Source organism: Myodes glareolus, chromosome 9 (assembly GCF_982192425.1).
Source record: "Myodes glareolus chromosome 9, mMyoGla1.1, whole genome shotgun sequence".
Classification (NCBI taxonomy): Eukaryota; Metazoa; Chordata; class Mammalia; order Rodentia; family Cricetidae; genus Myodes; species Myodes glareolus.
The window spans coordinates 37,816,325-37,840,571 of NC_142034.1; the positions used below are offsets into that span (position 1 = coordinate 37,816,325).

Below are 24,247 nucleotides of genomic sequence, written 5' to 3' on the forward strand. Positions count from 1 at the left end.
TAAGCCTCAGATCTCTCTTTCTTGCCCTCCAGCTCTAGGCTATACGTGCATGCTGTCAAACTCATCTTTTTATGTGGGTCCTCATGCTTACATAGCAAGCTCTTTACTCACTGATTCATTTCCTAGTTCCCCCTTGTTCTCTTTTTAAGATATTTTATTTTAGTTCTGTGTATGTCTGCGGTTATGTGCATATGAGTCCAGGTGCCTACAGAGGCCAGAAGAAAACATTGGATCTCCTATAGCTGGAGTTATAGGCATTTGTAAACTACCCAATGTGCATGCTGGTTCTGAATTCAGGTCCTTAGATCAGGAAGCACTTAATCCTAGAGCCATCTTTTTTGTTGTTAAAATGTTTCTTCTCTCTTTTATGCTGTACTTGAAATAATAATACTAATAATAATTTAGGCAACTTAAACCAGGAGAAAGTACACTGAAATGAAATGACAGTGAAAGTCAGCTATACTAGCTGGTTCCATATTTAATAGTAGGCACTAGGAAGAAGTTGGAACTAAGAAAATGACGTTGCCTTGGAACACTGAGTTTAAGGAGTTGTCTACTAGGAGTCGCACAGCGTCTCACATGGATTTACATTATGGGTATAGCCTTCAGGCAAGAATAGAGTGTTGAGCAGAGATCTTGGTCATGAATCATCTTCATAAACTGAAGCCATGGATGTGTACACATGGGTGCAGGTGATTACAGAATTTATTTGAGAAATGAATTTAAGTCAGTCAGAATTTTCTTGTTTATCACAGTGAGACTCTGCTTAGAGCCTATCCTGGTTCTTTCTTGTTTTGCGATTCAAAACTAGAGAAACCAGATTTTGTAGATCATGGTGATTGTATTGTATACTTGTTAGTTGAGCACTCTGAAGGCAGGAGGATCACATGTATTTTATGAAGCATGCATATATTTGCCTTACTCATAGCCCATGTCCTTCTTCAATTTAAAATCATTTCCAGTCGACAATGCTGCATTCCATGTAATCCTTAAATTTGCATTTAACATGTATGTTTTTATTTTGTTTTTATTATTATAGTTATGACTGGTTTTGAATTCACAAAAGATCCATCTGCTTCTGGAGTCTTACCTCGTTCTTAATTTCAGAGTTTCTTTGTTTTTGTTTTTTTAACAGGTTTTGCACTGATTGCAAAAATAAAGTTCTCCGAGCATACAATATCCTCATTGGTGAACTTGACTGCAGCAAAGAGAAGGGCTACTGTGCTGCACTTTATGAAGGCTTGCGGTGCTGTCCACATGAGCGACACATACATGTTTGCTGTGAAACAGACTTCATTGCACATCTCTTGGGTCGTGCTGAGCCAGAGTTCGCAGGAGGGTATGAGTATGTAGTTTGCTAGAATGGGCTATCTAGCGCTTTGCTTCATTTTATTACTCAAAGTTTGTTTCTGTCACCTCTGCCTCACTACATAAGATATATATACAGATTAAGGTGTCCTGTAAAGATTGATTTCTTAATTGAATGAAACTATGGGGAAAGTATTCTGGTGTTTGGTTTAATCCTCTGCTCCTCATTTCTGGAGAAGAGGTAGGCTTTTACTATGGATTATCCTTTTTGCTTGAAAATGATTGAAGAGAATGCTTCTTCATGCATCCTGCTTTATTGTGTCTAGATTTTATTCTCAATGTGGTTTTTGCATAGAAATTAGGTTTTTGCAACAGGGAGTTAAGTGCTTTTTTGAATGTAATTCATGGACTGTGTATATTATTATTTCATTATTAAATGATAGAACAGCCTAAATTAATATCTCTGGCTTTGTAATGAGAATGAAATTAGAATTAAGTTATTCATAGTTATACATCAAACCCATTTTCCCTTTGGGTTTATGTCAACTCTCTTTTGAGTACTGGTTTTTAGCTAGTTGTTAAATTTAGAAGCTCACTATAGTACTGTGAATACTACTGCTAGACTGGCACTAGAAGGCTTTGTCTTGATTGAATCACTTTGGAATTGCCTTCCCCCCATTCATTGTCAAACCAACTTACCAAAAAATGCTTAAATTTTACTATAACTGGAAGTTGAAAGGAGTCTACCATGTCTACTATGAGAATACATACTTCCATGACTTCTTTAGGTTCTAAAATGGCTCCGTTTCCTTAGAGCCATTTCCTGAATTACCTTACTTTTACCAATATTAGAATTCAGTTCTTGAATGTACATTTTTCAGTGGTTAAAAGTGTGTGTGTGTGTGTGTGTGTCAGAGACAGAGACAGGCTGACTGGCTGGATTTTCAAGTTTTATTGTTTCAGTTAAGGAATTAGGAATTAATGTTGAATTGTCTGAATAGGCGAAGAGAAAGGCATGCTAAGACAATAGATATAGCTCAAGAAGAAGTTCTGACCTGCTTGGGAATTCATCTTTATGAACGACTGCATCGGATCTGGCAAAAACTCCGGGCTGAAGAACAAACATGGCAGATGCTCTTCTATCTTGGTGTTGATGCTTTACGTAAGAGCTTTGAGGTAAGAGCAGTGAATTCTGACTGGGATTTATTAGTCATGGCCTAATCTTTCTTCTCTTCTCTTCTCTTCTCTTCTCTTCTCTTCTCTTCTCTTCTCTTCTCTTCTCTTCTCTTCTCTTCTCTTCTCTTTCCCTCCCTCCCTCCCTCCCTCCCTCCCTCCCTCCCTCCCTCCCTCCCTCCCTCCCTCCCTCCCTCCCTCCCTCCCTCCCTCCCTCCCTTCTTTCTTTCTTTCTTTCTTTCTTTCTTTCTTTCTTTTCTTATGGGTTTCTCTGTAACTCGGCTGTCTGGCTGTCCTGGAACTAGCTCTGTAGATCAGGCTGACCTCAGACTCAGAGAAATCTGCCTGTTTCTACCTCCTGAGTGCTGGGATTAAAGAGGGTCTTTCTGTGTGGTCTTGTTCTGGCCTCAGACCTGCAGTGATGTTCCTGTCTGGTTGTTGAATGCTAGAATTCTAGGTATGAGCTGCCATCCCTGATTAAAAGGTTGGACTGGAGCCACAGTGCCTCAGAAAGCCGATATTCACTGATAGCGACTTTGTCTGAGGGAAGGGGAATTTAGATGTTAGTGGGGTTTTCTTTCCTTTTTGGTCCTGGTTTTTTGTTTTTTTTTTTTTTCAGTGTTGGTTTTCATTGGAAAACCGAAGTTAAAAAGATGTTGCTAAGGAGCAGGGGTGCTGGCTCAGCAGCTAAAGACAATTGCTGCCAAGACTGACAACAACAGTTGTCCAGTTTGATATCTGGGGCTCATATGGTAGAAGGAGAGAATCACTTCCTACAGATTGAGAATTATGAATTCAAGGCTGGTCTCAGTTACATAGTGAGACTTTGCTTATGGGAAAAAAACAAAGAAAAATGCTGCTGCTCTGAAGTAGAGCTAATGGAAAGGCAGCAAAGGAACAGTTAGAAAATTTTCACAAGTCTTAGTTTGTCTGATGACAAACAAGCAAATATAATATGATAGTAAAAACTACTTTTAGAGGGCTGGAGAGATGGCTCAGAGGTTAAGAGCACTGGTTGCTCTTCCAGAGGTCCTGAGTTCAATTTCCAGCAACCACATGGTGGCTCACAACCATCTGTAATGAGATCTGGCACCCTCTTCTGGCCTGCAAGGATACATGCAGGCAGAACACTGTATGCATAATACATAAAAAATTTTTTAAAAAAAGCAACTACTTTTAGAGCAGTGGTTCTCAACCTTCCTCATGCTGCGACCTTTCAACACAGTTCCTCATGTTGTAACTCCGACCATAAAATTATTATAGTTGCTACTTCAAAACTGTGATTTTGCTACTGTTATGATGTAAATATCTGTTTTTTGATGGTCTTAAGTGACCCCTGTGGAAGGGTCATTTGACCCCCAGGTTTAGAACCCCTGTTTAGGGGCTTGTGCCGTGACTCAGTAATAGAATGCTTGCCTAGTGTTCAGGAGGACCTGAGTTCAATTCCCACACACACAAAAAAAGGGGCTGCTTTAAAAGAGCATTGGAAGCTTGTATTTGTAATGCTACTATGATGTATGCTGCCTTTGATTTGGTCATCTTTCAGTTATATTCATGGAACATGTGTATTTGGTTAATGACTGTTTTGTATATTAGATATATAAATCGATGGTTGTAACCCTTTGAGTTGCTTGTCCTTTTGAAAATAGGATGAAACCATTTACAGAAGGTCATCCATAAAAATCATAAGTATTCTGAAGAGTCTGAGAAAATTTGTAGTGACTTTTGGTAAACAGATGTTTTTAATGTTTGTATCATTGAGATCAGATAATCTAGTTTGGTTATATAGTCTTTTAACGTAGAATAAGTGGAAAAGCTGGGTTTGGTGGTGCACACCTTCAATCTCAGCATTGTGAGTTCAAGAATTGCCTGGTCTACATAGCAAGTTCTTGATTTTAAGGATTGCATAGACTTTCCAAATAATGATGATAATAGTAAATAAATATATAATAAATGGGGTATTGGAGAGATGGATCAGTAGTTAAGAACACTTGCTGCTCTTCAAAAGGACCTGGTTTAATTCTTAGTATCCACATGGAGTTACCTTCTGTGACTCCAGTGTCCCAGGGAATCTGATACTCCTCTGGAGATCATGGTACCAGGTGTACACAGACATGCATGCAGACAAAACACCTATATACATATAGTTTAAAAAGTAAACGAGTGATTGGGGCTAGAGAGATGGTTATGCAGTTAAAAGAGCTTACTATTTCAGAGGACCCAAGTTCAGTTTTAATACTCATGTGGTGACTCATAACCTCCTGTAACTCCAGTTCCAGGGGATCCATTCTCTAATGAAAGCCTACAATTAAAAAAAAAAAAAGGTTAGGGATATATCTTAGTATATATAATATGGATAAGTAAAACTAGAATATTGCTGACTTGAATAGCAGTGTGTTTTTTTCTTTTAATGTACAACTAACTATTCATTAACTTCTTGAGTCAATTTTAAGACATTATCATTTAAAATATTAAAGCATGTGGACGTCTCAGTTTGATCTTCAGCACTGCAAAGAAAAATTAAAATTGAAATTTGTTTTTGCTGTCCATGGTGGCTCACGTATAATAGTTCCTGCACTTGAATACTGTTGCAGAAGTGCCCTATGTTCAAGGACAATTTGAGCTACAGAGTGAGACTGCCTCAGAAAACAAGCAAAACTTGAAGATTTGTATGGAGACTGTCTGAATTTACTGCATAAAGTACTAGTTGTGTGTCTGTGATATTTAAAAGTGAGAATTCCCTTGGAAAGATGAAGGAAATTATGACTGATGTTCACACTCACCTTTGTTTTTACAATAGATGACTGTGGAAAAAGTACAAGGTATTAGCCGCTTGGAACAACTTTGTGAGGAATTTTCAGAGGAAGAACGAGTTAGAGAACTCAAGCAAGAAAAGAAACGCCAGAAACGGAAGAACAGACGAAAAAATAAGTGTGTGTGTGATATTCCTACTTCCTTACACACAACAGATGAAAAGGCAGTAAGCCAAGAGAAGGTGTGTGTGCAGCTTTGGGTAGAAGGAAGACTTTGTAGATTTGGGTATTTTACTCTGCTTTTCTAGATACGAGTTCCTGTAATTTGTGTATTGACTTTTCCCCCATAATCATGTGTGAGCCACAATATTTAGTGCATGCGTTTGTTTTATAAAGGCAGTGTGTTGGATAGTTATCTCTCTACAGCAAAGTCAAAATATGGAATATTAGCTTTGTGAATGACCTAGACCAGTTCTCAACTTTAGAATCTCCTATCTCTTAAAGTTCACAAACTTATTGTGGGTTGTACTTAATCAGTGTTTGCTGTAATAAATATTAAATTGGAGGAATTAAAGATAATTCAAACCATAAGCCTACTTTATTAATTAAATAAGATTTAAAAAATACCATGTGAACATAGTATTTCTCAGAAAAAAGTAAGTTTTCAACATTTTGGCTATTGTTTCAAAATGTAAGGAATTTTTCCCCCCTTTTAATTATGGATGACAAATCCTGTCTTTTTTTTTAAGTGACAAATTGACTTTATTCATTTTTGAGGAATTAACCTGCTAAATACACAAATTTGAATAAGCATAGTTTGTCTCAATCATTCTTTGAAGTGAAATTATTGTTCTTAATTCAGCTTGCAGCTCAAATAGGAAAGATTTCCTTCAGAGAGTTCTTGTAGCTTGTGTATGTGTCAGAAGATTTTTGCTTAATGTTTAACAAGGAAAGGATACAGTGACGTCTGTATATTTCACTTGTGTTGCTCTTGACTTACTAAGGCACCATTGCTGATTAGCAGTGAAAAGGAACATAGTAGCATTGTAGTAACTCCTTTGGGGTAAGAAGACACAGAGTGTTGATAACCTAATTTGTTTGATACTGTTAACTTTTTTTTGAAGGTATTATTTATTTATTTGCTTTGATTCCCCCCCTCCATCCATCCCCTTTTTGATAACTCTTGTTTTCTGATGGTTTATTGTGAAGTAGCTTAGTACATTTTTTCTTTCTTTTTTTCTCATTTTTCTTTCCGGGACAGGGTTTCCTCTGTGTAGCCCTAGTTGTTACAGAACTCTGCTCTGTTTGCCAGATGGTGTGTGTTACCACTACCTGCCCCCCCCCTTTTATTTTTTTATTTATTTTTGAGATAGGATGTCACTCTGTTGCCTAGGCTAGTCTGGAACTCACTATGCAGCTCAGATTGGCCTTAAACTTGCAGCAGTAGCCTGGCATGGTAGTGTATACCTTTAATCCCAGCGCTTAGGAGGCAGAGACAGATGGAACTCTGTGAGTTCCAGGCCAGCCTCATTAATATAGTGAGTTCTAGTCCAGCTAGGGTTACATAGAGAAACCATTTCTCAAAAACTTGGGACAGTCCTCCTGTCTCAAATGCTGGGATTACAGAAATGAGCCTCTGGCTAGTTGCAGTGATTTTTTTTTTCCATATGGATACTCTTCATTTTTTAATCTTAGAACTGCTTCTTAATTAATTAGAAATTAAAATTTAGCCCTTATGGAAGTAAATCTTTTTATTGTCTCTTAATGTCCATCCTCAAAGGAAACAGACTTCATTGAAAATAGCTGCAAAGCCTGTGGCAGCACTGAAGATGGTAATAGTTGTGTAGAAGTGATTGTTACCAACGAAAATACAGCGTGTACCTGTCCTAGCAGTGGCAATCTTTTGGGGTCCCCTAAAATAAAGAAAGGTGAGTAAATAAATATTTTTAAAAATAACTCAGACCTGTATGGGTCTGAGCTAGGTCCTCTGCATATACGTTATGGTTGTGTAGCTTGGTGCTCTTGTGGGACTCCTAACAGTGGGAGTGGAGGGTGCCTCTGATTCTTTTTTGCCTTTGCTTGAACACTAATGTAGACTAGACTACTGATTGCCTCGTCCAGCCTTGATAGGAAGGTGTGTATTTAGTTTTATTGTAATTTTTTATGCTGTGTTCTCTTGATATCCCTGAGAGTCCCACAACATCATCATCATCATCATTATTTACTTTTTTTTGAAGAGAAACAGAGGAGTAGATCTGGGACGGGGGACTGGGAGGAGAGGAGGTAGGGGAAACTGTTCAGGGTGTAATGTACATAAAGAACAGAAGTTTAAAAAGATAATTCAAAAGGAAAAAACCACTTTTCTTGGGCATAGTGGTACACGCTTTTAATCCCAGAACCAGGAGGTCAAAACTATTTTTTTAATGATTTTTTTATTTTTATTTTTATGTGTGTTGGTGTTTTGCCTATATATGTGTCTGTGTGAGGGTGTCAGATTCCCTGGAACTGGAGTTACAGATAGTTGTGAACTGCCGCGTGAATGCTGAGAATAGAATCCAGGTACTTTGGATGGGCAGCCATTGCTGCTAACCATTGGGCCATCTTTCCAGTATATCCACCTCCCTCGCCCCCAGCCCTGCCGCCAATAAAACAAACAAATGAAACCCCAAGTCTCTATTTTTCTTTTAAGTATAAGTACTCTTAAGAAGTTTGTTTTTTTTTTTTTTTGGAATTAGAATTTGATTTTGTTTTTTGAGACAGGATTTCTTAGTGGTCCTGACTGTCCTGGAACTCGCTGTGTAGACCAGGCTGACCTCAAATTCAGAGATATGCCTGTCTCTGCCTCCCAAGTGCTGGGATTAAAGGTGTACACTGCCACCACCTTTAGAATTATAAAGTTGCGTTATCACCTCAAAAGTACCATACAGTTTTGTTTGATAGTTAATATTTCTTTTTTTTTTTTAAAGATTTATTTATTTATTACATATACAACATTCCTTCCATGTATGCTTGCATGCCAGAAGAGGGCACCAGATCTCATTATAGATGGCTGTGAGCCACCATGTGGTTACTGGGAATTGAACTCAGGACCTCTGGAAGAGCAGTCAGTGCTCTTAACCTCTGAGCCATCTCTCCAGCCCCCTAATATTTCTTTTCTTATAAGAAACAAAACATGTAAATATTAGTCATATTTTCATTACTTACTTGCTGTAGGCAATAAGATTTGATATTTCTCTCTGGACTCTGAATTTTTATTTTTACTTGCTCTATTTTCAGGCGTATCTCCACACTGTAATGGTAGTGATTGTGGATATTCATCTAGCATGGAAGGAAGTGAAACAGGTTCTCGAGAAGGTTCAGATGTTGCCTGCACTGAGGGAATTTGTAACCATGATGAACATGGTATGCTCGGGTTTAAGATTCCTAATTAGTATCTACCACATGGCTGATATAACATCATAAATAGGAAGGGTTATTAATTTTTGCAGGTGAAGATTCCTGTGTTCATCACTGTGAAGACAAAGAAGATGATGGTGATAGTTGTGTTGAATGTTGGGCAAATTCTGAAGAAAATAATACAAAAGGAAAAAATAAAAAGAAGAAAAAGAAAAGCAAGATGTTGAAATGCGATGAACATGTAAGTGTGTTAATTTGTAATTAGTAATTTTTATAGTCGAAAAACAAGCTATTTTCCTTGAATTGGTGGTGGTGCAGGCCTTTAATCCCAGCACTCAGGAGGCAGAGACAGGTGGATCTCTTGAGTTTGAGATCAGCCTGGTCCACAGAGTGAGTTCCAGGACAGCCAGAGAAACCCTGTCTTTTTTTTTTTTTTTTTTTTTAAATGTTTTATATAGTTCCATTGCTTGTTCATCTTGTGGGTGTGAATATGGGGGAGGAAGTATTTATTTGTCCAGAAGTTCAAGTGAGTCACAAGTCACAGATCTGGTTAATACTTTTTACTTTACTTCATAATTTATTAGAAAATTCCTTTAGATATATTTATTTTACATGTTTAAATGTTTTACCTTCATGTATGTCTGAGTACCTCGTGCCTGCAGAGGATGGAAGAGGATACAGGGTTCCTTGAGGGAATTGGAGTTTGGATGACTGTGTGTCACCATGTGGGTGCTGGGAATCGAACCTGGATCCTCTGTTAGGTGCTCTAAACTCCTGAGCCATCTCTCTAGAATCTATCATTTTAATTAGCTATATAATCTTGAAAAACTAATAAATTTAGTTTTTCTGTTTGCAAAAGTGAGGATAATAGACTGTGTTTTAGGTTCTATGAAGATGAAGTAAGATCATTCATACAACAGGTTAGCATATCATCTGGAATGGGGTAAGTGTCTTGTAAATCAGCTGCAGCTGTTATTTAGTATTACTTCTCAAGACTTGAAACTTGACTGCAGATCTTTTGTTTTGCTCTTGACTGTCTTGTCTGGAAGCATAGGCTAACCTGAAACTCACTAGCCACCTGGAAATTTTTGGTTTTTTTTGAATAATAACTGCTACTGTTTTTGCCCCCTTTTTTCCTTGGGAAATTTCTTGCCCTGGTTTCAGATCCAAAAACTTGGAAGCTGTATTACAGATCCAGGTAATCGAGAGACCTCAGGAAACACCATGCACACAGTGTTTCACCGTGACAAGACCAAAGATGCACATCCTGAGAATTGTTGCAGCGCTGAGAAGGGTGGGCAGCCATTGCCTTGGTTTGACCATAGGAAAAACGTACCACAGTTCACAGAACCTACAGAAATGTCATTTGTTCCTGACTCTGGAAAAGGTGCCAAGAGCTTAGTTGAACTTCTTGTAAGTAGTTCATGATACCTTAATGTGAATTGGGGGAGATATTAGAAGCTTTTAGGTAGGGAGCAGAGAGAGGTTAAGAAATGAAAGGTATTCATTCCATCGTCCTTTGGTGACTTCATTTCTGTTCTCCCACTCATGTCTTCTGTGACTGTTCTGGAGCACATTGTCTTGTTGTTTGTCTTAAAGTTAGACCAGTTGGGAGAGTAACAAGTGGCATCGTGTCTAGGAGTCAACCTCTCTGAGTGACTGTAAGCAGATTTTACCCAAGTGCAGTATAGTACTCATCCTCCTATACCCGAAAAGAATATTGAATTAGTATAATCTTAGCACCCCAACGGAAGAGGCAGAAAAGTCAGGAGTTTGACTCATGCTCAGCCACAGAGAGAAGACATCCTGGGATAAGACCGTTTTAAGTCCTCCAAACCCACCCACCCCCCGCCAAAAAAAAAACCTTTAAAATAATAAAAAAGAGCCTGAACTAAAGCTTTTATTCCAAGTTAATTCCTTCAGGTGGGATATAGAAAAGTATGATTGGTCTTGGGAGAGTTGTAAAATTGATACCACCTCCTGAAATTTCAGTTGAACTATACCGGATGTCAGTGTCCCAGTGTGTAATGTGTGCTGATGCATGAAAAGAAAGACATTTGCTGTCCCTTCTATTATTAAGTCCTGGTGGAACTGTCATTTGGAATATTAAGGATTCTATTGTTGCTTGTTTTATTTTTTGTATATGTTGTAAAGTTTAGTGGTGATTCTATATAACATACTTTTTAAGTAAAAAAAAAGTTATCTTAATTTGTAGAGATAAAAATCTTTTACTTAGGCCTGGCAGTGGTGGCACATTCCTTTAATCCCAGCACTTGGGAGGCAGGTGGATTTCTGTGAGTTTGAGGCCAGCCCGGTCTACAAAACCAAAAATAAATAAATAAATAAATCTTTTACTTAATGTATAGAGATAAAAGTTTTGACATAGGACCAGGTAGAGATAAGTCTGGTTATTTAAATATTGGTTAAATTAGTTGCATCCAGCTCTTTCTATGTAGTTGTTTTTAAAGGCAGAAAGTATGGTGATAGTCAAGTAAACTCATAGGTATATAAGGGGTAATTGTAGATACAGTGTTTCAAACCAAGCTGAATTTCAAAGATGGGATGCCATGATGCTTGTTCTGTAAGCATTCCAATTAGATATCACGTGACTGGGTTGAGACTAAAGGTAGCCCACTTTAATTTGTAGTTGCCCCACCAAGTACAGCATTTTGCATTTTTTGTCATGGTCTTAACTGCTGCTTTAATTTGCAGGATGAGTCTGAATGTACTTCAGATGAGGAAATCTTTATCTCACAAGATGAAATACAGTCATTTATGGCTAATAACCAGTCTTTCTACAGCAATAGAGAACAATACCGACAGCATCTGAAGGAGAAATTTAATAAATACTGCCGCTTAAATGACCACAAGAGGCCCATTTGTAGTGGCTGGTTGACAACGGCTGGAGCAAATTAAATAAATAAAATAGCTCTGTCTTTCAATGAAACACTCAAGATGACTACTGCGCCTTCTCTTTTAAAAAAAAAACTCTTAATTTAGTGACTTCTGGCAAAATTTTATCTTAAATCAATGTGATTCCTTGTTTTGGGAGACGGTGGAGGTAACCTCATTCATTTGTTCTTTCTTCAGGCTTGTGTCTTTAGTTGCGTGGCTGCGCAGGCCTGCTTATGATTTAAGCCATCTCTTCATTAAACGTTTCTCTTCCTGTGAGACTTACTAAAGCAACTTAGTGGCAAAAGTAATGTTGTACTTACACCTCTGTACAGAAATGACAGTGAGCTGGATATATGGTTTACAGTAGACATCCACTTGCAAAGTGTCTGGACGCAATGTTAAAGGCAATGTGCAAAATTTAAAATAAAGAGTATTTATTAATACGCATAGTAGAATGTGGTGTACATGTTTCTACTCAGTGTGGTGGTGCTTTAGTATTTGCCACTTGTGAACTTTGTACTTGGCCGGTATTGATGGAGAGATCATGAAGAGCAAATGAAGATAGAGATGCAGACTGTTCAAGACAGAATTCTTCCTCTGGTGAAAATTGACAACTGAGTAAAGCAGTTTCTAGTCTTGTTCTTAAAGAATAAATGGCTTAAATACTGGCTAGCATCTTCCTTTCTCATGAAACTTGAATTGCCACACTAGAAGATCCCAAAGAGGTAACAGAAACACCTTAAATTCAGAGGCTCATATTGTCCTAAAAGAATGAAAACAAAATGTTGGTAACTTATTCATCCTCTAAGATTGTGACCAGGGAAGGATGCATATGCATGAGAGCTGACCAGATTGGTTTTTGTACTCAGCCTTATTTGTCCGTCCCCCCCACCCCCCATGAACTCAGTATGGCTTTACAGTTCACTGCTGTCACAAGCTAAGTACTGAAAGGGAAAGATTCCTAGGAGTAGCATTTTGCTGCCATGATAGGTCAAGTTGGTGATGGGGAGATGACAGTAAGATGCTTCTAAGAACCTAAGTTCCAGCAGGGAGGTGGTGGCACATGCTTTTAATCCCAGCACTGAGGAGGCAGACAGAGGCAGATCTCTTGAGTTTGAGGCCAGCCTAGTCTAAAGAGTGAGTTTCAGGACAGCCACGGGATACACAGAGAAACTCTGTCTCAAAACCCAGAAACAAAACAAAAAACCTGAGTTTTATCCTCAGAACACTAAAATGAGGAGAGACTGTATAAGGGATGAAACTGGGTAAATGGATAAAGAGAAAAGGGCTAAATTTGTTACATACTGTATGAAACTTTCAAAGAATAAGAAGTAGATTGGATTTAACAAAAGGAAAAAAAAAATTGCTGGGCATTAGAGACCTATCCCTGAATTTCTCTTACTGGCTTGCCGGCCAACTGGACTCGTGCTCCAGGCCAATGAGAGACCCTGTCTCATAGGACGTGGGGTCAGTAAGGTGATGGCACTGGGAAGAAGGTGCTTGCCACCAGGTCTCAGAACCTGAGTCTGATTCCTGGGATATACATGGAGAGAACTGACCCTCACAAGTTGTCCCCCTGACCACATGTGGTATGCATGTCCCCCACCAATAAATGTAAATCTGCTTGCCATGTAGAGTAGATGGGTCTCAAACTCAGAGGTCTTTCTGCGTCTGTCTCAAATTCTGGGAGGAGTATGTGCCACCACACCTGCCATAAATGTACTTAGAAAGGTGGGCAGTGTTCCTGAGGATATACCAATTTCCTCTGGCCTTGTACACACATGTCAGGCACTTGCGTATAATACACTTGGCACACAACAAACAAAAGGTTGAATAGCAGCACAAATGCATAGTTAGGGTTTTGTGCTTATGTGTTGGTCAACCTTCTGAGTTGTCTTTAAAATTGGTTGTATGTAGCTGAGCAACATACCCAAACAACTCTGGGAAGATACTCTTAGCTAAGCTATTTTTCTTTACTAGACATTCACTGCTAACTGAGTTATACCCCTGGCTACATGAAATTCCCAAAAGCAATAGTTTTGTCCTTGTGACCATATAAAGAATAGTAGCCAAATGGGTGCTTGTCAAGTGAAATTTTATTTTTTTTAGAAAAGTGCATTGGTGTTTTCACTTGCATGTGTGTTTGTGTGAAGATGTTAGATTTAGATCACTAGAGTTACAGTTGTGAGCTGCCATGTGGATGCTTGGGAATTGAATCAGTGCTTTTCTGAGCTCTCTCTCCAGCCCTAAGTGAATTAAAAAAAAAATTAAATCAGGGTCTCACTGGCCCAGAATGTGATTTATTATCATGCCTCAGCCTCCTGGTGCTGGTACTACAGGAGTGCAAATGCATGGCTTGTGTGACTGTGTGGTAGGCAGGTGCCTACCTCTGGACTATAGGTCCAACTCCTGCAACCATAAAGAATGACTATATGAAGAAGGTAGATGGACAGGTTTTTGTTTGTTTGTTTTTGGAAGACAGTTTCTCTGTGTGTAGCCCTGGCAGTCCTGGAACTTACTCTGTAGATCAGGCTGGCCTTGAACTCAGAGATCTATTCACCTCTGCCTCCTGGTGCAAGGATTAAAGGCACCACCACCACCACCACTCGGGTGCGGCAACATCAGGCAGTTTTAAACACTGAATAGCTAGAGAATAAAGTGAACCCTACTCTGAACAAAATTGACAACCCGATAATGGAGAATGAAGTAAAGATAGTTGGGCACATTCCTGTCCTAGGACTGGGCTGCAGGTCACACCATCACACCGCTATGTGCTAGTACAGTCGTTTTGCTTTTTGTTAAAAGGTCTCATGTTCCAGCTGGCCTGTGTAGTAAAAGACGGCCTTGAACTGATTCACCTGCCTCTGCCTCCCATAGTGCTGGCTTATGCCACCAGGCCTTGTGGTAGGGTCGATGCTCCCTACAAGTGTGAGGCCCTCTGTTGAGTCGCCTGCACGAGGAAAAAAACAAAATCTTATAGGGTATATTGTACATGTTGTTTAAAGTTTGTAAATTTGCTTGCTACATGGTGTTCAAATTGTCAGTTCTTGCCAGTGATCACTGAAGTACATCGTATAACATTGCGTCCATGTAGGACTGGGGAGGGTGCTGTCAAGGGTAGATGGAGAACATGGGGCCTTTTAGGAATAGAACCCAACAATAATACGTGGATATTTTAACCAAATTAATTCTTGGGTAGTAAGGCCAAAGGATCGGACCGGGTACTGTGCTTAAGAGCCCTTCCTCAGGTCACCTGGTCTTAATGGCGGAGACACAAGCTTTTCTGGACTGAATCCTTGCTATCAAGCCACTCGGAGTTTGGAAGGGCATTGGAGTAACCTTTCGGTCCCTCACCCTGGCCTCAGGCCTCTGGAAGTGGGGCTGACTGAACAAAGGAAGCCTTGCGTGTATGCATCCTCTTTCTCCTTCCACCACAAAAGGAGGCGCTTCTTTTTTCTTTCACAAGAAAGCAAGACCGGAGACTGTCAAGAACCCCTCTCGCGCCGATGGGCCCCCACCTGAAACGCTGCGGTTTCCGTCAGCCACGGGAGGGGCGGGCTCGTGCGGGGTCGTGGCCGGAAGAGGCGGCCCCGCGGCCGCTCAAGGGACGGCGGCCAGGCCGCGGCGGTCCTCGGGCGCGATGTGGCCCAGAGCCGAGGTCCCGAGGGCGGAGCCCCGGCCGGAGGCCGGCCCGCATGGGGGTGGGACTAGGCGCTGCTCCGACGTTTGCAGGTTGCCCGCGCCCGCCCCAGCACTGACCAGGGAGCGGCCGAGCCTCGGTGACCCTGGACGAAGCTCAGTGATCTCAGTGCCTGGCTCGCCGAACGGGGTGGGCGGACGGCTCGGGACCATGGCCAGAGCCGGCATGGAGCGGTGGCGCGACCGGCTGGCACTGGTGACGGGAGCCTCGGGGGGCATAGGCGCGGCCGTGGCCCGGGCATTAGTCCAGCAGGGACTGAAGGTGGTGGGTTGTGCCCGCACCGTTGGCAGCATCGAGGTAAGGCCCCGCTGAGCAGCGGGGAAGGTCTGAGGGACGTCGTTTCCACGGGGTAGGGCTCCGAGTGGGGGAGGGGAGTGGCCGGAGCCAGGTTGTGACCCCGCTCTCACCAGCCTGCTACCCCAGGGCCATTTGCAACGGCCTTGTGGGCAAGAGTGATGGATATCTAGTAGCGAGAGGACGTACTTTCTCCCTTAGACCTATTTTGTTTTCTTATTTTCTTTTTTCTTTTTTTCTTCTTCTATTTTTTTTTTTTTTAATAAAAAGCCATTCGCTGCTGGTAGCCTGTGCTGCACTGTACCAAGTCCCTGACCCCTGGCATTCTCTTTCCTTCCCCCTGCCATCGTCCGCCCCTACCCTGGCAGGTGGAAAGGGGAAGCCAGAGGTCAGGGCCTAACTAAGCAGCCAGGGAGAAGGAAAGCTGGCTAGCTTTAGTGGTTACGCTAGTTTCCTCTTGTTCCCAGACCTCACCCAGTCACACCAGGTGAAGTGCTAGCCAACCAATAGGCAAGAAGCTAGAGGTCTTGAGTGCTTGACCCGCGGGTAAGTGTGGGAGCTAGCTGTCCTTTCAATTCATATCTGAGGCTCCCTCTTATGCCGTGAGCCTAAGTGGTGACTGAATATTTACTTAGAGATTCTTTTTCTGAGCCTTTTTCCTAGGTGGGACTGAATAGCTGAAATAGGGCACTAGATATGTAAATCTTGATGGATCCAGAACTCCCTAGTTTTTCTCTTAACATGCTTTTGGGGGTTCTCAGACTTATGAGCAGTATCAACTTTGAAAAGATGAGGAGGAGGTAGCCATGTGGGAAAAGACAAGAGAAATTCCCATTATTTGCCCTGGCAGGACCACCATCAGCTGTGTGGGCTAGTCCTTCCCTGCAGGGCTCTGTCCTCACTGTGGCTCAAAGTCCGCTGGTAGAAAAGGGACAAGGAGGCCTTGGGTGGAGGCAGAGGGAGAAGGTGTGCTGGAAGAACCGTCCACTCCCCAGCTGCTGACTAAAGGTACACTTTATAGCCTCCCAGATAATCCCAAGGTCACCTGGCTCCTCCGTTGTTGCCCCACTTTGCCCCTCCCTTTCCCTGCAGAAGCATAGGACCCAGCCCCCCTCCACCGCACCCGCTTTGAAGCCTAGGGGATTAAGGCCAGGGATTGGACAACTGGATCCCCTGGTTTGTTGGTTTGTTGGTTTTGTTTTTAGTTTTTTTTTTTTTTTTAAATTTTTTGTGCCTTGGTATTTTGCCTTCAGATGTGTCTGTGTGAGGGTGTTGAACCCCTTGGAACTAAAATTACAAACAGTTGTGAGCTGCCATGTGGGTGCTGGGAATTGAACCCGAGCCCTGTGGAAGAGTTTCCGGTGCTTTTAACTACTGAGCCATCTCTCCAGCCTCCTGTTTTTAGTTTTGATTCCTTAATTCTGAAGCCACTCTTGTCTTCTCTTCCACTTGTCTACCCTAAGCTACCCAGAAAAGGGAGGCCCTGAATCCCAAGGGAATCTCCAGGCAGATTATTCAGCTTTAGGACGATTCCATGTCATTAAGGGAGAACTTCTTTGCTGTGTGGGTCTGTCCTTATTTCAGGTGATTTTGGAGAGTAGATGGAGATGACAGAGGTGACACATGGAAGGGCAGTGACGGGGAGAAGAATATCTCACACACATACACACACACACACACACACACACACACACACACACACACACACACACACAGAGCTTTTCTTCCGGGGACTTTGAGTCTGGAGGGGGGATTTCCTGGGTTTCTTGTTCACTGTCTCTTTTGTTGATTGATTGTTTTGATGATATTAAAACTAAAAGTTTGGGTTCTAGCACTCTACTGGGAGAAATCCCATTCCCTGAGTAGTTATACATAGCAAAATCAGGTGGAAGGGGGCTTCTGGGTCCCAGAGGGATACAGCTTTTGAATTCGCAGAAAGTTAAAGCAGGAAGACCCTGACCGAGAACTCAAGCAGAGGCAGGTGGAGCTCTGTGAGTTCGAGGCCAGCCTGGTCTACAGAGCAAGTTCCAGGACAGCCAGGACTGTTACACAGAGAAACCCTGTCTCAAAACAAAACAAACAAAAAAACAAAAACAAACAAAAAGGCAGAAAAGAATTTATTTGGTCACCTGATCAAGCCTTTTTTTCCTAGCTTCACTTGGAAGAAGGAGGAAGGGGCTCCCTGCCAAACTGGCCTTCCTCTAGGGCAGCCTGCACACCCCCCCACAGCCCTGTGACCAAACTGGCCTTCCTCTAGGGCAGCCTGCACACCCCCACACACACACTTACACAGTCACCTTCACAAGGCTCAAGTGCCCAGCCACTCACTGGCCTCCCACAGCCTGCTTTCTTCCAACTCCTAAATGTCAGCTCCTGCCGCACTCAGTGGCTCTGCTTTTTCAGGGCCCTGCAGTGTGCTGAGGAACTTGGACATGCCCAGGGAGTGTCTAGTGGCAGGTGACCAACTAAGGTGGGGAAGATTGGGGTTGAGGGGGTCCCAGGGGTTAGACATTCTGACCACATGTAGGGAGAAAGAGGGACTTGATTGAGTTCCACTGAAAGCTGTGTACAGGACTCACCTCTAAGTTCTGTGTGCCTTTTGTGAAGGGGAGGTGGCAGCTCAGAGCTGAGCCCTGCTGGAGGTACTGGCTGACTCTAAAGAGAGGTAGAGAACTGGGTCTCCGGGGTAACCAGCTCAGGGCCTCTTGACCCTAATGGGAGAATGATATGGTACTGGGGAGAGAGGAGAAGAGAAATCTCCCTTTGTTTCCAGGATTCCTGTCCCCTTCTCTCTCCTTAGCACTGAAGACGTTAGTGTATATGTGAGATTCCTCCTTGATCTGTTCTACTGTTCCTCCCCTTCTCTGAGGGAGTGTCCACAACCCCTTAGACTTTGACCAAACAGACCAAGCTTTGGGGATGGGCAGACCTAACCTCTCTCATGCTGCCAAAAGACGGCTGCCACTAGAGAGTTCTGAACTGTGACCTGGGAGGGAAGGCTGACCCTGGGGGAGGAGGCGTGGGAGTGAGCGGCTCACCCCAGTTAGACCCCTGTTGGGTTTCATAGGAGCTGGCTGCCGAATGTAAGAGTGCAGGCTACCCCGGGACTTTGATCCCCTACAGATGTGACCTGTCAAATGAGGAGGACATCCTCTCCATGTTCTCGGCCGTCCGCTCTCAGCACCATGGTGTGGATATCTGCATCAACAATGCGGGCATGGCCCGGCCCGACACCCTGCTTTCGGGCAGCACCAGCGGATGGAAGGACATGTTCAATGTAAGACTTGTAGAACTGGGGCGGGAGGCTGAGGGGGGGCGTGTCAGAGGAGAGTGGACACCAGGGGCCTAGAAGGCAGAGGGCTCCTGGGGACAGGACTCCAGTAAAAGGGAGCTTCAGTTTCCCACGGAGACATTTTGATTTTCCACTCGCTCCTAGTATCACAAGGACAGTAACTGGATAAACATCCTCTCGACCTCAAATAGTTCTTACACTCTAGACTGGTTGTGATGGGATTTGAAAAGATTACAGGGTAGAGAACTGTAGTTTGATGAATGTCCCTGCCTGTGCTGGGTACCTGGGGTCATGGTCTTCGGGGAAGACAACAGAGATGTAAGGTTATGTTTGCACCTGGCCCCGCACGACTCAGGCAAATTCACGAGAACCTCTGAGCATCAGTCCCCACACATGTAGTTGGGATGAACACACCTAAGTCATCACTATTACCAGCTCCACTGTCCCCAAGTATGGTCTACAGTGTGAGAGAACACATGGCTTCGTCAAAGGGTGGTCCTTTCTCAAATCCAGGTTAGTTGCTCCCTGGAGTCTGGGCAAATCCTTGATTTCCTTTGAGAAATAGGGAGCCTGTATTATACTTTAGAGAATGTATGGGCCAGGGGCTGGTAAGATGGCTCAGTTGGCAAAGGTGCTTACCATTGAGACCCAGGACCCGTATGGTGAGAGAAGAGAGGCAACTCCAGTAAGTTGCCCTTTGACCTCCACATTGGACTGTGACATGCATACACACACAAAATAAGTAAATAAATACATGCAATAAGAGCATTGTGGGCCAGGCACAGCCCCAAGGACAGTGTTTCCATCTTCTGGGCATTGTGGGGTGGTATCAGGGTGTGAAAGCGTTTGAGAGGCTGAGAGCACTGTTGTCACACTCTCTACATCTGGTACCAGTGGGCTAGTACTAATAGGTCCTTAGAAGGGAAACAATGAACAAAGAGAATGAAGCTGTGACCTCAGTCTTCTGGGTCAGAATCACAGCCCTCGTGTGCAGAGGCATGTCTCAGCCTGGACCTCAGCTTGCCCATCTGTGAGATGAGGGACTTCTAAGTCCCCAAGGCCCCTTTGTCTTGAATATTACCTAAATCCCTTAGCCCCATCCTAGTAGGCCCTAGACCCAGGAGGCTTCCACCATGCTCCGAGGGACTCATTTGTCCTCCATATGCCTCACAATCCCACCCTGTTAAGAGGACCAGAAACAGTCTGAACCCTTTCTGCATCCTAATACCTAAGTGTTGCTGCTACCACAAGCAGGCAGGCAGGTTCTCACTGAGGGCATTCTGTCCTGGTGCCTGGGGGACACTTGATAAAGCAAATCAGCTAATCTGCCAGTTGTCCCTCTCTGGAGAAGAGAGAGGCAGGAGGGCCCCTGAGGACAGCTTTATCGCCGCTGGCCCCTCGGGCAAGACTAATGGGTGGAGCAGACAGGTGCTTAGTGGCAGATAGCCTTAGATCTCTGCTCTATGAAGGGTGGGGACTCGAGGTCACCTCTGCCAGGAGTGGCAAGTGACTCCACCCACTGGATTCCCCAAACCTGGACTTGTTGCTGGGGTGTAGGTTAAAGGCCCGTGAGCCTCCCCCACATATGATTGGTGGGAATTACCAGGGAGCAAGATGGCCGAGGAGGGCAGGGAGAGAAGGCTGGCTTCTGTGTGTAAGGAGAAAGGTTTAGGCCATTTCAGGAAGGGTTTCAATCTGTTTAGGAGGGAGCAGGTCTGGCCACTGCCCCTGAGAAGGATGGCTTGTCTCCTGAGGCCGAGCTCTGACTGTGGCAGAGATGGTGGCAGTGTCCTGGACTTGGGTGGGAGGTGTATTCCTACAGGAACTCAGCCAGGAAAAGAGCTGCCTCTACTGTCAACTGGGGGTGGTAGCTGTGAGAGGTGGGACCCCCCGCAGAGAAGGCATACCACTCCCTCCCCCTGGTGCTCTGCAACTCCATCACCTATTCAGTTGGGCCCAAGCCGGAGACACTCCATTGCCCTCCCTGGCCCACAGGTGAATGTCCTGGCCCTCAGCATCTGCACTCGGGAAGCTTATCAGTCCATGAAGGAGCGGAATGTGGACGACGGGCACATCATTAACATCAACAGGTGAGGCCAGGCAGCCGAGCCTCAGCACAAGTCCGTTCAGCAGTGACCCACCTGTCTCGGCTCATTAACCTCCAAATGGCAGTTTCTTTGGTAGTAAGATAGGCATTTAATATCTAAGTGGCATGATGCTGACCGAGGGAAGGCGCCAGCCCGCTTCTGGTCATCTAGAGCAGACAGCTCAGCCCCTGCCCTCCATAGCCTGGGCCTGGGCCTGTCCAGGAACTGGGTGCCATTGTGCATTTTCCTCAGATCCAGGGATAAACCCGCCTTGTGGGCCGAAGACACTGCACAGTCTCTAGCATAGGCGAGCCCATTGTCTATTAAGGGGTGTGTGGGACAACCCCAGAGATCTCCCAGCACAGCCCTATCAGTGAGCACACAGACAACATGGTGAGGCTCCTGTCAACATCTGGCTGCAGAAGGGAGTACACAGTCAGCAGAAGGACAGATTCAAGGCAAAGCCCGTTTCAGGAGCTGCATAGACAAGAGACTAGATTCCCCAGGCAGTGGTGGTGCACACCTTTAATCCCAGAACTCTGGAGGCAGAGGCAGGTGGATCTCTGTGAGTTTGAGGCCAGTCTAGTCTACAGAGCTAGTTCCAGGACAGCTAGGACTGTTACACAGAGAAACCCTGTCTCGAAAAACCAAAAACTGAACTGTAGGGGTATCCATCAGAAGTCCCCCCAACAAGGCTTCCCCGTTGGCCTCTGGGTAATGAGGCTGACCAGGATGATAGGAATACTGCCTGTGTCTATGGAACTTTACTCTCTCCTCTCTCCCTTCCCTTCTTCCACCCAGCATGTGTGGCCACCGAGTCCCACCCCAGTCTGTCATCCATTTCTATAGTGCGACCAAGTATGCCGTCACTGCATTGACAGAGGGACTAAGGCAAGAGCTTCTGGAGGCCCAGACCCATATCCGGGCCACGGTGAGGCTGTGGTCTAGCCCTGGTGGGAATGGCACGGGCCCAGCCCTCCTGCCCGCACATGCCCAGGAAGGCCTGCTGAGAGCCCTGGGTGCTGCTGCTCCTTACAAGGATAATCTCCTCTGTTCACTCACCCCAGAGCCCATGGTCAGACTTACACTGTTAGTGGGAGGGGCCGACTTGAAGGGAGCATGGAGTGAGAGTAAGGGAAATCAGACACTGACTGGAGGCCAGCACTCTGGCCCCTTCCTTAGAAGGCCACATGGGTAAATCACTGAACCTCCCTCAGCCTGTCTTCACATCTATGAAATGGAATGATACTTATCCGGTTATGAGGTTAAGCAACACCACTTTGTAAAGCGTTAACCAAATATATAGGAACAACTACACATGCAGTACAGGGTATTGTGAGAGGTGCCAGTTGGAGCTCTCAGTGGTGACTTTGGAAGGAGGACAGTTGAGGACATGAGGCTTCTGTCATTGTGAATCGGGAGCCCTGTGGCCTCTATCCTTTCCCTTCAACCTCCTCATGGCCTGCTGAAGCTCAGGCTGAGCAGGACCTCTCTGTTGGCCCAGTGTATCTCTCCAGGCTTGGTGGAAACACGGTTTGCCTTCAAACTCCATGACAAGGACCCTGAGAGAGCAGCTGCCACCTACGAAGACATAAAGGTGGGGCCTTCTTCCGGGCCCAGTAAAGCCCCCCAGTCCTTAAGTGCCCTCTGCCTAGCTTATCACTCCTGGAGGGTTAGGGGGAGGGCTAGGGTGGGATGTGGGTGTTAGAGAGAGAGTCCCTCTGAGGTGGGGAGGCACTTGGGTCACTTCTGCCCTTGTCTCAACCTTTCCCCGTGCTCGCTCTTAGTGTCTCAGACCGGAGGATGTGGCCGAGGCTGTCATCTACGTCCTCAGCACCCCCCCACATGTTCAGGTGCGTCTGCCCTTAGCTCGTTACCCCTGGGAGAAGCCCAAGTGTGTCCAGGGAGTCCTTTAGGGGGTGATTGCTTCAAATCGTCTGCCTTCCACAGGTTGGAGACATCCAGATGAGGCCCACAGAGCAGGTGACCTAGTGTTCTGTGGGGAGCTCCTGACTTCCCCACCCTTCATGGCTTGCCTCCTGCCTCTGGATTTTAGGTGTTGATTTCTGGACCCTGGATCTTACTTTCTGTATCCACTCCACTAGGGATAGGAAATTTGTGGAATTATTCCTGTTTATACATGTGAACAAATGGGCTGGGGAGAGAAGGCACGGTCGTGACCATTTTATCTGCTGACCTGTTCTGAGTCCCCTGTTGGACTCCATAGCCTTTGCTCTCCTCAGCCTCTTCCTTTTGACCTGGGCAAGGGAATGTGGCCAAAAGGGGCACTGTCTATCTTCTTGCACCCTACCCTCTGCCTCTTAGGGTTGGGGTGGCAGAGACAGGCCTCATCTTTTACCTGTATAGGCCCCCTTCCCCACTCCCCCACCTCTCCAGCCCAATTTTAGCTCTTATACTGGGGTCATCACTGCACTCTGACCATGGCCACAGAATACTAGGCCTGTCTCCCAGCTTACTGTAACAATTAAAGAGAAAGATCACAACCTACTCTGGCTTCAGAAGTGTCTTTCATTTTCCCCCCTTTTTGGTGATCAGTGTGGTTGTGTCCAAAAATTTCTTCCAGGTAAGTGGGAAGGAAGGTAAATTTGGAGTATCCCTTGTGGAGTGGGAGCAGGGGATGGTTGGTGCCAGGGCCATTCAAGGATACATGTCTCCAAAACAAAAACGAAACAAAACAAAAAACCAAAACCCAAAAAACTTAAGTTAGTAAGTAAATAAATACTTTATTTATAAAGGGCTGGGGAGGTGGTTCAGCAGTTAAGAACATTGGCTGCTCCTCTGGAGGACCCAAGTTTGATTCCCAGAACCCACATGGTGACTCTACTGTCAGGGAATCTACATTTTCTTCTGGTCTCTGGGGCACCAGGCATGCTTGTGGTGCACAGCCATACTCAAACAGACAATGCACCTCCATGCATAAACAATGAAAGAATTTTGAAAAATAAAATAAATTGGCCCCGGGCATACCAACACCTGAGAAGCAGAAGCAGGGTGATCGCTGTGAATTTGTGGTCAACCTGGTCTACATAACGAGTTTTATTTAGGCCATGCATGGGGACTACTTAGTGAGACATTGTCTTAAAAAAAAGTTTAGGCCGGGCGGTGGTGGCACACGCCTTTAATCCCAGCACACGGGAGGCAGAGGCAGGCGGATCTCAGTGAGTTCGAGGCCAGCCTGGTCTACAAGAGCTAGATCCAGTACAGGCTCCAAAAGCTACAGAGAAACCTTGTCTCGAAAAACAAAACAAAAAAAAGTTTAAAAAGGAAAAAAGCAAAGACAGGTTGAAAAGACTTAGGCGGGGGTAGGGGGGTGGGGGGATGGGGTGGG

At 44.4% G+C, this 24,247-nt stretch overlaps 2 protein-coding genes across 9 annotated transcripts in view; both read left to right on the forward strand.

Annotated features, from left to right (window-relative positions):
- The window catches only part of Ggnbp2 (gametogenetin binding protein 2), a 36,473-nt gene extending 24,501 nt beyond the window's left edge, over positions 1–11,972 (forward strand). For 6 of the 8 annotated variants that reach the window (XM_048446721.3, XM_048446719.3, XM_085695595.2 and 3 more), the window contains 8 exons: positions 1,136–1,345; positions 2,310–2,484; positions 5,282–5,476; positions 7,015–7,162; positions 8,511–8,636; positions 8,723–8,871; positions 9,795–10,043; positions 11,343–11,972. In XM_048446721.3, coding sequence (XP_048302678.1) covers positions 1,136–1,345; positions 2,310–2,484; positions 5,282–5,476; positions 7,015–7,162; positions 8,511–8,636; positions 8,723–8,871; positions 9,795–10,043; positions 11,343–11,546 — 1,456 coding nt within the window. In that variant the 3' untranslated portion in view covers positions 11,547–11,972. The remainder of the gene's footprint in view (positions 1–1,135; positions 1,346–2,309; positions 2,485–5,281; positions 5,477–7,014; positions 7,163–8,510; positions 8,637–8,722; positions 8,872–9,794; positions 10,044–11,342) is intronic. The other 2 variants (XM_048446717.2, XM_048446723.2) reach the window with 1 other exon arrangement.
- A 3,158-nt stretch (positions 11,973–15,130) lies between these two features.
- Positions 15,131–23,406, forward strand: Dhrs11 (dehydrogenase/reductase 11). The gene is made up of 7 exons (XM_085695596.2): positions 15,131–15,522; positions 18,587–18,796; positions 20,807–20,901; positions 21,700–21,829; positions 22,403–22,495; positions 22,686–22,751; positions 22,849–23,406. The coding sequence occupies exons 1-7, from the start codon at positions 15,166–15,168 to the stop codon at positions 22,888–22,890; spliced, it is 993 nt and encodes a 330-aa protein (XP_085551722.1). The 5' UTR covers positions 15,131–15,165; the 3' UTR covers positions 22,891–23,406.
- The last annotated feature ends 841 nt before the right edge of the window (positions 23,407–24,247 follow it).